Source organism: Apaloderma vittatum, unplaced genomic scaffold (assembly GCF_000703405.1).
Source record: "Apaloderma vittatum isolate BGI_N311 unplaced genomic scaffold, ASM70340v1 scaffold23283, whole genome shotgun sequence".
Lineage (NCBI taxonomy): Eukaryota > Metazoa > Chordata > Aves > Trogoniformes > Trogonidae > Apaloderma > Apaloderma vittatum.
In genome coordinates, this window is record NW_009710140.1 from 4,759 (window position 1) to 16,253 (window position 11,495).

The following is an 11,495-nucleotide window of genomic DNA, read 5'->3' on the forward strand; positions in this document are numbered from 1 at the left end:
CAAACCAGAGGGATCACTGTCCCCCCTCAGCTGAGCCTGTGGGCCACCCGACATGGGGGAAAGAGCAAGCCATGCTTAGCAACAACAGCTGAACCCCTCTGCGCTCCCCACTTCTGCCCCGGGGCACTTGCCTGCTTGACAGTCTCCAGCACGACTGCAGGGGAGCTGACAGAAAAGGCGCTCCAGGCCGGGCACTGGGCAGAGCTGGCTGGGACCACGTGGAGGGGGAAATTCAAGTTGTAGGCACACTGGATCACACCGGCATCCTGGAAGGAATCTGCAACACCAGAACCTCCAGCCAGCCTCTACACGGGCACAGCCAGAGATGTGCTCACCCCAAGGCTTGATGGAGCATCCCCCACCCTGCATGTCCCCATAGGGCCCAGCTCTGCCCATTGCTCACCCAGGTGAGGCATCACGGCGTAGGTGAACTGGTGGCGTGTGATGTCTGCTGTGGCATCAGGGCTCTTGGGGGCTCTCAGCCTAAAGCAACAAGAGGTAGGTGAGACTGCCCTGTCACCAAGTGCAGAGTCAGCAGTGCACTGTTGCCCTGGGGCTGGGCCCTGAGGTGGAAGCCACTGGTGCTGCTGGCTGGGGGCCAACCCTGGGCAGTGCCAGAAGCTAAAAAATTTGAAGGCTGTTTCCCTATGCAACTTGAGGCTGACGGAGTCAAGCTTTAATATATAGTTTCTCTTAGCTTTGTCTGCATCCATAACATTTGCTGTTCCTTCCCTCTCCTTCAGCTTTTGTTCCTGGAGCATGTTTTGGCCAGCAACAGAAAAATCACTTGGTGCAAATGTGTACCTGATCTTTCCTGAATTATCTATGAGCATAACTCATAGGAATGACATTCTCTTAGTTAACTATAATTAAGTCAGCCCAAAGTTCTCAGACGACAGCCAGTCACTAAGGCTAATACCAGACCTTATTAACTATGATCAGTTAAGACCAGCTGTTGCCTTTGCTTTCTGAGGCGTCTCTTGGAAGTGAAGTGACTGCTGCAGCTTCACCCTCACCCCAACCCCAACTCACAGCGAGAGGCTGAGGACATTCCCGTGGGCCGACGCCCCGTATTTGCAGTCATTCAGCAGTGCCACCCCAAAGCCGTGCTCGGAGAGATCCATCCATTTGTGAACCCACACCTGCAGGAGGTACCAAGGGACACGTTCACCACACAGAGCTACTGCCTGAGAGCCGAAGCAGCCCCACCATGGGAGGAGCAGCTCAGCCTTGGGACCAGACCACCTTTCCTCTTACCTCGAATCGAGCCCAGTCCCAGGATGTGTTCCAGTGTGTTGGCCGCTGCAGGTGTCCAAACTGGATCTCATAGGTGGCATTTGTGCTCCGGACCTGCACAGGGAACTCCACCTTCAAGAACTTGTGAGCCTCCTTCCACTCCACCTAAATGTGGTAGTAGAAGGACATCATCAGGGGCACTAACAAGCAGAGGCTACACTTATGCTTCCCCCTGGCACACCAGCCAGCTCACACCCAAGCCAGACCAAGGACAATAAAACTGCACTAGAGCCTGAATGCAGACGAACTGGCAGCAGGTCTCTTTTCCCTCAGGATCCCTACCCTCAGGCTGCCTTCCCCTAGGGCAGAGAACAGGCGGGGCAGGAGGTTCAGGAAAGGAAATGGGAGGAGGAACATAATTTAGCCTCGAGGTTCAGCTCCCCAGGGCCCTGCCTGCCCGGCGCAGATGCCCGTATCGCAGAGCAGCCGCTGGCCAAACCTGGGTCAGGAAGCGTAGGTACGGGCACGTGGCATCCAGGATGATCTCCTGGGTTAAGGTGCTGCTTTTCCCGATCTGCAGAGAGAAGCTTGCTCTTCCCTGCAGGCCCCCAGCCAGGGTGACTTCCAGAGGCTTCAGCAGTGTTGTCACCGGCTTCCTAGAGAAAAGGATAAAGGTAGAGCTGGTCTCAGCCTGGTAGATGCAGGTTCCCCAATCCCAAGCCAGCCTCCCGCAGAGCAGGCACTCACTTCTCCAGAGTGAATGCTCTGTTACAGCTTTCATTACAGCTAGGACTGGGAGGAAAGCAGTAACTTCAGAGCAAAGTCAAAATCCCAGTACTGCACGCATTATTCCTCTACCTGGTTTCCAAGTGATAATCCATCACGTCCCAGGCATCCCAGTACAGGGGAACATCATCAAAGAGTGCAAACTGGTTGGCATAGCAGCCATCTGGGACTGACTCTCTGGAAGAAAGTGGAACAGAGAAACAGCAACATAAGAAGAACTGGCAGTGGAGAAGGAAGGGCAAAGACTTGAGATAGGTCTGAGGACCCCAGTTCCAGTAAGTGGGTGACAGACATACCTCTCGGAGTCTACCAGCCGAAGCGAGGTCAGGTGCCCCATTGTGTCCAGGCAGACTGCAATGATCCCGTTCTCCATGACAACAGAGCCATCCTCCTTGAGGAAGTGGGCAAAAACAGATTTCACAGATCCACACCTCTGGCAGCTGAGTGTCCCAGCTGCAAATCTCATGTGTGCATGATGGATTCCCTGGAGTTCTCCCCAGTCAGCGCTTGATGCAGAGTACACCGATCTGAGGACAACTGCTGTTGTGCTTACCTCTTTCCTCACTGCCACAGGCTGAGGGGGCAGCAACGGCTCCCTCACTGTTGCATAGCCCATGCTGGGAACTGTCACCAGAGCTGGAAAGCAAAGAGGTTCTGTTCCAACACATCTGCCCCAGACCTGACTCTAAAGTCATGTTGTGCTGCCTTGCCGCTTTCACCTCAGACCCTCCTACCACCCTCCTCTTCTTCATCCATAGCTCAGGGACAATTTGAAGTGGGATAAAGTCCCAAGGAGAGCTTTCACAACTCAGTAAACCCTCCCTAGGAGAGGCAGAGTATTTCTTTGTTAGTTGTCTCCGCCCCTGTAAGAAATTCTGATCCACGAGTTACCCCAGAGTATGACATACCTAAAGCCTCTGTTCCGTCTGGCCCACTCCTGGAGATCACCTCGGTCCGTTCCCACGGCAGAGTGTTCAACACGAGGGTGCTCTCAGTGCTCCCTGCCTCGGGCTGCAGCAGCTCACTGCACAAGGCCTGCACAGCTTCCTCCTGCAGCCGAGCGCCAGCACGGCGGATCTCTGAGCAGCAAAAAGGCCTGAGCTGGATCTGGCCAGGCTGTTTCTCACATCTGAGAGAGTTTCTGGCACTTCTGTGCAATTTACACACACTTGAGCTACTTCCAAGCTACAATTACTATTAATTATTATTATCATCTACTAGTAAGTAACTAAAGTTTATAATTATTCTTAACTTCGTTATTACAAGATCACAATGAGCTATGCCAGCTCAACTGGAAAACTGTGGTGCTATAATAAAGCAAAGCTACTGCAAGTGCCTCTGGGCTGGCAGCCGCTGGGGTCCCCCCTGGCATGCCAGTAGCAAACAGAGAAGGCAGCAACTCAGGATGTTTTCAATCCCTTGGCTGCCCTGAGAACAATTCCCTGCTGAGTTAGCACTATGACAAGACACATGCCTGCACAGGTTTGACCCATAGTGCCTGGCAGTCCAGGATTGAAACCTCTGCAGCCCCACCAGGCAGGACCCAGTGTGCTCCAACCCGTAAATGCCCTCCTTGCCAAACCTCTTGCTCACCTGCGTAGTATTGCAGGGCATCCTCAACGACCATCTGGATACAGCTGCCTGGCAAAACATCATGGAATTGGTTGAGCAGCAATAACCTAAAACAGAGAACAGAAATCCAGTGAGGAAGTAGGGGAGAGCATTGGATTTGTTCTGCCTTACCAAGCCCTGTTTGCAAGAAGGACAAACTTAGTAACTGCTCCTTATCCCCCTGTTACAAAAACTTGAGAGAAAAGGATTTTTTCCATAACATCCTTTAAGTCCCTTTATAGGAAGATGGATAGCACTTGTCAACTGTCATCCATGGAGAGTAAGAGGTGGGGGTTTTTCTATCCCTCAGGGATACCAGATATATTGTTGCACAAGTTCAGACAAGTCAAAATTGGCAAGGAATAAGCCTAGGTTGGAAACAAAGCTTCCAGCCAGCGGCACAGCAAGGCTTTGGAGCTATCTTCCAGCAGGAGAATTAAGCAAAGCACCGAAGCACTTTGCAGGTGTAGCCCTGATTGGTTTATGGGAGGGCTGGTGCACACACAGTGCTGCAGTACTGAATCCATGATGGTCCTTACACCCTAAATACGCACCCCTCTCCCACTTAAGAAGCGGTTCAAATGAAGACAGGCTGTGGTCAGTCACTCTTCTGGCTGCAGCTGAATGGGGCCGAGAGGTAAGTGACTGTCTCCCAGCATCAGCCCACTGAGCTGCCCCGTGAACTGCCCACACCAGCATGGTCTGACAGGTCCAGGTGCACTGAGAGTGAGGATTTCTACCCAGACTCAGGCAGGGCCAAGCAGCTGCAGGGGATGGGGTGTGGTATGCCAGGAGCAGCCAGTTCTCACACTGGAAGTCTCCAGCCCTCAGCACATTCTTCCCCTGTACCACCGGTGTTCCCACACGCCCTCACCTCCAGAGCCGCTGCAGCTGGCTGGCAGGATACTGGAACACACCATCTCGTGCAGCGGCCAAGGTGCTGAGCACTTCAACGTCATGGAGTATTCTCTCGCACTCCCGATTCCCCTTCTTGATCTGGTGTCAAAGCAAGAAGAGAAGATGATGAGGAAACTGGTAGCTGGGAATGGATCTCTCATAGCAGCAGCAAAAACCAGCTCCAGTGCAGGAAGTTTGGTTATTTGTAGCTGTTACGAGTTTGCCACTACCAGCGAGCTGGTTTTTGCCACTGAAACTCCCAGCACAGGACATAGCTGCCCCTGCCTCTGTGCTTGCCTTCCTCCCAAGCTCTGCAACGATTTGCTAAAGTGGCAGCTGTTGACAAAGGGGTCCTTGCTGTGTCCCAGGCTTCCTCCTCACCCCTTGAAGAAGGTCTGACAACAGATCTACCTTTTAGAGTCCTGGCTACAAGGTGGATTCCACCGTTGAGACCTAAAGGAAGTTTATGAACCCCTCCAGGGTCTGAACCCTGGTGCTGCCTGCACAGGGGTGAAGAGAACTGATGACCACCTTCCCTGGGGAGGAGGGAGACCACTGTCCCCACCCTGTGCGCGCAGTCACCTGGGCCTGGGTGGTGTACGTGCCGTTGTGCAACTCGAGGAAGAGCTCTCCCACCCAGACGCACAGCTGTGATGACTCCTTCTCCAGGACAGAAAAGAGTTGGTCAGGAGTGGAGATCTGAACCCTGTGGGAAAGACACACAAACAATGATGAGCCAAGGGAGAGCCTGTGACACAGCTAATGGTGCATGCCAACCAGAAAGGTGACAGCCCTGGAGCCAAGGCCTCAGAAACCCCAACATAACCATACATGGCGTTCCCCACAAACCTCCTCCTACCCCTCTCCCACTCCATGCTGCCACAGAGATCTAAACATTCCCCAGGCAGGGACTGACCACCAGATGCCGCTGCTGTGCTGGCCACTCACTCCATGGCTCTACTGAGGGCTTGTAAGGAGTCCAAAGCTACTCCATGTATCTCTTCTTACAGTTCTTTGTGGAGGAAAGACTCTGTCTTCCTGACAATCCTTCCCAGCCCTCTGCTCACTCTGCTTGCTCCTCACCCTCGTTCTCACACCCTTTCTTTTGGCACTGCTGAAGGCCCAGCTCAAAGCAAGAGCTCCTGCAAGGAAAGAATAAGGGAGCTCTCTTCTCACCTTGGCAGCCCGTCTGTGTCACTCATTCTCTTCATCCTGTCCAACATCTTCTGTGTGGGGCCCCCTCCTCCATCTCCAAAGCCAAAGAGGAAAGCACTGTGGTTCACACGTCCTTTGTCCTTGTTGTTCTTCACTGTTTTCAGCACCTAGAGGGATTTTTGGAAAGCTGCAATCACCTGGCACTCCACCCCAGCTCCTACAACTCCACACAAGAAAGCCAGGTCAACTTTTAGGGTGCACAGGCCAGTCCTGCCCCTCTTCCCCAGCCCAAAACGCCAAAATCAGGCACGGACACATCTGAGAGACAGGCAACTGACTGTGAGGCACCCAAACAGCCTTTGTCCAGCAACGCTGCCAGCTCTCCTGCTCCCCTCCCAGGCCGTGCCCTCTCCTAGGAGCCTCAGATCTGGCCCCAAGGGGCTGCTGGCACTGCAGGTTTGGCAATCTCACTTACCTCCTCCACTCGCCCTTGCATCCCATAGGAGTCACCAGGGGGAAAATGGGTCAGGACTCGGGAACCATCAATGCCTTCCCAGAAAAAGGTGTGATGCTGGAGGGGAGCCAAAGGAAGACTTAGTGTCTCCTACAGCCTCCCCCTGTACCACACACTGCCAAAATGTTCAAGAATAGCCCCACTGTTCTCAGGTGGAACAGGAAATCTCTGGTCAGGTTGCTATCAGAAAAAGATAAAATTCACCCATAGCTCAGTGTTTCAAGGCTCCCAAACCCATCTCCCACACAAATGTGTGTAGAGGGCACACTTCAACCACAGCAGCACAGAACTTGTGCAGCACAAGCCCAAGCTTCCTCAAAAGCCCTGTCAAACATACAAAGCCCAGCACCTTTGCCAGTAGGGAATAGGCACTTCAGAGTCCCTCGAGTATTCAAACCGGGCCTTCACAGCCTCCCCAGGATGTCCTGACAGATCAGTGCAAGGAGACAGTTGTAGAAGGATGGGGAATGACTCAAGGGCAGGAGACAACAGAGAAGAGGCTGGGTTTGCTGTCTGCTAGACCTGCACATAAGTCACAACTTGCCATGTGGAAACAGAAGGAATTTGTAGTCCAGGGGCCTACCTGGCATCTCTAACCATGTCCCTCGCTTACCCTAAAGCCTGACAGGACACTGCTACCACCACGAACTGGTGGCTTCTGGATGAAAGTCTGTGTCAGCTAAGACAAAGGACTGGCTCGACCTGTGGAACCAACAGATCCAGCCGCCCTGCAGACAGACTCCAGCAACGCCAAGTCCATTCCCCAGGAGAGAAGGAAGCACAGCTCACCGGGAAAGTGTTCACCAGGTTCCAGCTGAGCTTCTGTGTGAGGAACCGCCTGATCCCACAGCCACGCATCAGCTGGGGCAGCTGGGCTGAGTATCCAAATGTGTCCGGCAGCCAGAACTGGAAGCAGAGGCAACAGCAGCAGAGAAAGAGACACACATATGAGTTACACTGGCCACAAACCACAGCCTGAGCTCACGGAGGATTTCTCAGTAAACAGGCTCTCAGCCCTCCTTGCAGCAAGAACAGAAGACATGGAGACAAGGAGCAATTCTCGAGACCTGCCAAGGACCTACAAGCAATACACCAAGGCCCACGGCTGCGCTAATTGCCATGATACGTGAGGAAGGAGGCATTTATTCGTCATGGCTTTAGCTGCAAAAAACCAGCAGCATGAAGCACCTGGACATGGTATCTGGAGAATCAGAGAGAAACCCTCGTGCAGAGCAAAAGGTAGAAGGAGACGGTGTGCATGGCAGGCGTGCTGGAAAAGAGCAAGTACCTCAGAGCAGATCCGGCCAAACTGCTCCTGGAAAAACCGCTGTCCCTGGAGGAACTGCCGCACCATGGACTCCCCGCTGGGCAGGTTCCCGTCCTGGGGGGAAAGCACACAACAGCTGCACAGGGAGTCCAAGCAACAAGCCAGGTGCCAGGGAAGGGGAGGCCTTGTGAGCACGCCATTCCCACCATCATCCTGACATGGCGGATCAGCAGGAGGATCTGAACAGAGCTTGGCAGAGGGCAAAAGGGGGAAGAGAGCTCAGCTCCTTTCTCAGAGAATGAGATGATTTGGGAGAGCGATGATGTGGGGAGGGTGCGGTGAGCCAGGCTCACCACGTTTCTCACCATTTCCACCCAGGTGCCTCCGACAGGAACGAACTGCCCCTTCGCCACGAAGTCCTGAATCTGTGCGTAGAGCCCGGGGTACCAGCTCCGCACCCACTCGAACTGCTGCGCCTGCCAGAGCACAGAGATCAGCTGCAGCTCCCACCACGTCGCTCCACACTGATGTCCCTCCCCTCTGCAACGGCAAAGGACACTCCCGGTCAGCCTCGCCACCTCATTTTGAGACATGCTGGAGAAGCCAGATGCCACAAGCAGAAGGAAAGGTCTCCAGAGGGAGATCACTCACCTGGGAGCAGGTGAAGGTGAGCTCCGGATTGCGCTCCATCAGACGGATCACCGTGACCCAGCTCCGAGCGCACTTACGGATGGTCTCCTCATACGGCCACAGCCAGGCTGCAGGGACAGACACACGGCCCCACTGTGGGTATTATTTGGCACAAGCTACTTTGGGAATGGGGTTGTGTTGCCTTCTGTGGATCAGCTGGGGAAAATGCAAGAGCTAAACACTGTCCTTTGGCTAGGTGCCTGGCAGCCACACCGCCTGGGGCCTCCAGCTCCCTCCTGCTGCCTTTCTGTCGAGTGAAACCCCTCTAGGGACTGGAAATCGAGGGGTGAAGTCCAACAGGTGGAAAACCTCATCATCAGCCCCATCAGTGCTCCAAACTAGCCATGCCCATGTTCCCCTGCCTTGGTGACAGACCAGCTGTCTGGCAGCACAGAGGGGCCTTTCCCTTCTCCCGGGACACAGTGCCCAGTGCCTGGAGCCCAAGGGCAGCCAGCTCTCCCCTTGGGCAGCACATCCAGGACTTCAGGTCAGCAGAGAGGGAGCGCTGGGCTGCTCTCACCAGAGTCGATGTGGCAGTGACCCATGGCGTGGATGGTGTGCTGGCTCTCGCCGTTCCTCTGGTTGAAGATTGTGGCAGCCAGGTCACGGGCGGCAGGGAAGGTGGAGGGGTCCGTAACGTCACACAGGTTGACCATCTGGTTGGCAGCGTACAGTGCCTGGAAACTCCTCTGGTTTTCCTCCCCGAGGAGCTGGGGTTGGGAGTGAGAACAGCTTGACTCTTAGCTCACCACATCCTCGGGCACAGAGCAGCTCTCTGTACCAGCTTGGATGACATCTGCCTCGGGGAGAACCTGCTACCTCTTTCCAACATCTGACTCTGCCAATGGTGCCAGGTAAACACTGTGTCCCTGCTTCACAGACACAACTTTATGTCCTTGCTCATGTGCCTTCTAAAGCCAGGTTACACATACACCCACCCCAAGGGGCTCTGGCCTAACAGATCCTGCCGTGGAGCAGAAAGTGGGTGAAAAAACACCCGTGGCTTCTCTCTGTTCCGTTTTCTCCTAGTCTGGACAACATCAATTGTGCTAAAGCAACAGCAGCAAACATTTGCTCCTCCAGGGCCTCCTGGTAGGAGGACACAAGTCACGGAATGTCAGGAGGAGGAGATAAAATGAAGTTGTGGAAGTAGGTGAAAAGAGTGAGAGGAGGAGCTCACAGACCCGGGCCATGTCCAGCAGTATTTCCAGATCCACCAGCAGCTCGTAGACATCTCTGTTGAAGACAACCAGCTCAGCCTTGCTCAGGGTGAACCTCCTGTCAGGGTCTGGAGGGGCGATCATGCTGCCCTTGCCGGCACCAAAGAGACCATTGCAGGCCAACTCCACGTATAGTGTCAGACTGGAGAGCAAAAGGAAAACCTCAGGGAGCAAACCACAAACAATCGGCCAGAAAAGTCCATTCCCCTCCCTGTGCTGCAAATGGCCCAACTTACAACAACAGATACAGAGGCCCTGGATATGTCTCAGAACACCAGGATGCAGACAAGGATGTCTCACCCCGGCCTCTTCCCTGCAAAGAATGCCCAGCTCTCTCAGCAGCAGGGGGCTCTGGCCAGGCTGACCACTCACCTGTGGGGTTCTGTTTCTTTCAGGCTGTTTGTCAAGATGTAGCTGGTCTTCTCACCTTCCTTAGTCAAACCCTGCGGGGGAAGCCAGCACATTTAACACACGTCTTCAGAGGTCCATGACAGTGGGATGGATGGGCAGGACAAGGCACATCCAGTTGGATTGAGGGGCCTGGTCCGACGTCTCATGGGACAATGTTTCCCACATGAACAACCAGCACAGAAACTGCTGCTGAGCCAGCAGTAACACAGACCCTGCAGACAGCACCACAGAGCAGGGCAGAGCTGCAAAAGGTCACCCAAGCCACTACCTCAGCCCAAGTTGCCATGTGTGACAAGAGTCTGTCCCACTGTTCTTGACAGCCATGGAGATTCACGTCTTGGGCCCAACGCTTACCTGTCCTTCTTCTGAGACAGACTTGTTAACGCCCAAGCAAGGGATTTTCAACTGTGATAACGGTTTGCAGACCAGAATTTTAACTCCTGATAGAGGGCAACCTCTAGAATCCAGAATCAAAGCTGAACTTTGGAAACAGTTCACAGACCCTCTGCGGTCTGACAGCACAGCATGCAAGCCACGAGAGGAGTCCTCTCTGCCACCCCACACATCAGACTCTTCACTCTGTCTAGATCTCAAACTGTTCTCAGCTCTCTTCTGTTGGTCCACGTGTTATTTTACAGCCCCCAAACACACACAGGCATCCCTCAGAAGAATACAGAACAAATGGGAGGGGCTTTCTTCTAGTGCCCCATTGCAGGGGGCTCAGGGACATAACTGCTCTGAATGCAGCAGGACACCTGGCAGAGCTGGCACATCCACAGCTGCTTACCTGGACAGGCTGCGCGTCTTGCCACACCATGCCCTCCCCATCACTCTCCCAGACGAAGTGCACTTCCCGCCCTGCCCACGCCGGTGGGATGCTCAGCTCCACCTTAAACCAGCACGTCTCCCACCTGGAAGAGAGGAGGTAGCAACCTCAGCCCACCGTGAGACCTTCTCCCGAGGGAAACCACACTTCCTCGGGGCCTCCATGGAAAAAGCAGAGTGGGGACAGCCCACAGGTTTGATGTGATTCAAATGTATGATGCTACCTGTCCATACAGACCTGCTTTAAACTTCCCTCCCAGACATAACGTAGTCTGGAGGTGGCTGTCTGTGCGGCTGGCTGTGACACATCTTCAGTTTAAGCAGCACACAGTGCCAGCCTTTTTCTGGGGCAGGGCAGTTTATCAACATGCCTGGACCTGTGATATTTCTTGTCATGGCCCTTAACCTCTAGGACAGGCTTGAGCCCAGAAGGAAGGAGCCACAGCAGGCAAGGATGCTCAGAAAGCTGCACACAAACCCCATGGTGCTGGCCCAACCCAGCTTCTGCTGGTACCCCAGAGAAACAGACAGTACGATTGTGTCTTTCACCAGCGCTGGGAAAAAAAACCAAAACAATCTTCTTCCCCCCCCCCGACAAAGCATACATATCCCATGCAAAAGCAAGCATCAGGGTCACAACCACGACTAGAAAAAACAAGCTCTCAGCAGAAAGGACTGATGATGATGAGCCAGGCTCTTCACTTTCCTTGGCAACAGACACATCTCGGTCTCTTTCCCCATGAAATCTATCTCAGTGCTTCCGGGCAGACACCTTCTACTTGAAGCAGCAACAGGGAAGAGGATTATCATCTCATTTCCTTGCCACTGAGAGCTTGTGAAGATTCCCGCACAGAAGTAACTCTGAGAGGCGAGCTCAGGCCCC

At 53.9% G+C, this 11,495-nt stretch overlaps 1 protein-coding gene across 1 annotated transcript in view; it reads right to left on the minus strand.

The window, feature by feature from the left end:
• MAN2C1 (mannosidase, alpha, class 2C, member 1) overlaps positions 1 to 11,495 on the minus strand; it is a gene marked incomplete at its 5' end in the record, with an annotated part of 12,208 nt that overhangs the window by 475 nt on the left and 238 nt on the right. Inside the window, 22 exons of the mRNA XM_009867208.1 lie at positions 132 to 277; positions 404 to 483; positions 1,033 to 1,142; positions 1,258 to 1,401; positions 1,736 to 1,892; positions 2,095 to 2,199; positions 2,319 to 2,413; positions 2,576 to 2,658; positions 2,931 to 3,101; positions 3,616 to 3,701; positions 4,508 to 4,629; positions 5,113 to 5,236; positions 5,707 to 5,852; positions 6,161 to 6,256; positions 6,989 to 7,105; positions 7,488 to 7,580; positions 7,832 to 7,942; positions 8,118 to 8,224; positions 8,677 to 8,866; positions 9,341 to 9,518; positions 9,749 to 9,819; positions 10,575 to 10,698. Coding sequence (XP_009865510.1) covers positions 132 to 277; positions 404 to 483; positions 1,033 to 1,142; positions 1,258 to 1,401; positions 1,736 to 1,892; positions 2,095 to 2,199; positions 2,319 to 2,413; positions 2,576 to 2,658; positions 2,931 to 3,101; positions 3,616 to 3,701; positions 4,508 to 4,629; positions 5,113 to 5,236; positions 5,707 to 5,852; positions 6,161 to 6,256; positions 6,989 to 7,105; positions 7,488 to 7,580; positions 7,832 to 7,942; positions 8,118 to 8,224; positions 8,677 to 8,866; positions 9,341 to 9,518; positions 9,749 to 9,819; positions 10,575 to 10,698 — 2,656 coding nt within the window. The remainder of the gene's footprint in view (positions 1 to 131; positions 278 to 403; positions 484 to 1,032; positions 1,143 to 1,257; positions 1,402 to 1,735; positions 1,893 to 2,094; positions 2,200 to 2,318; positions 2,414 to 2,575; positions 2,659 to 2,930; positions 3,102 to 3,615; positions 3,702 to 4,507; positions 4,630 to 5,112; positions 5,237 to 5,706; positions 5,853 to 6,160; positions 6,257 to 6,988; positions 7,106 to 7,487; positions 7,581 to 7,831; positions 7,943 to 8,117; positions 8,225 to 8,676; positions 8,867 to 9,340; positions 9,519 to 9,748; positions 9,820 to 10,574; positions 10,699 to 11,495) is intronic.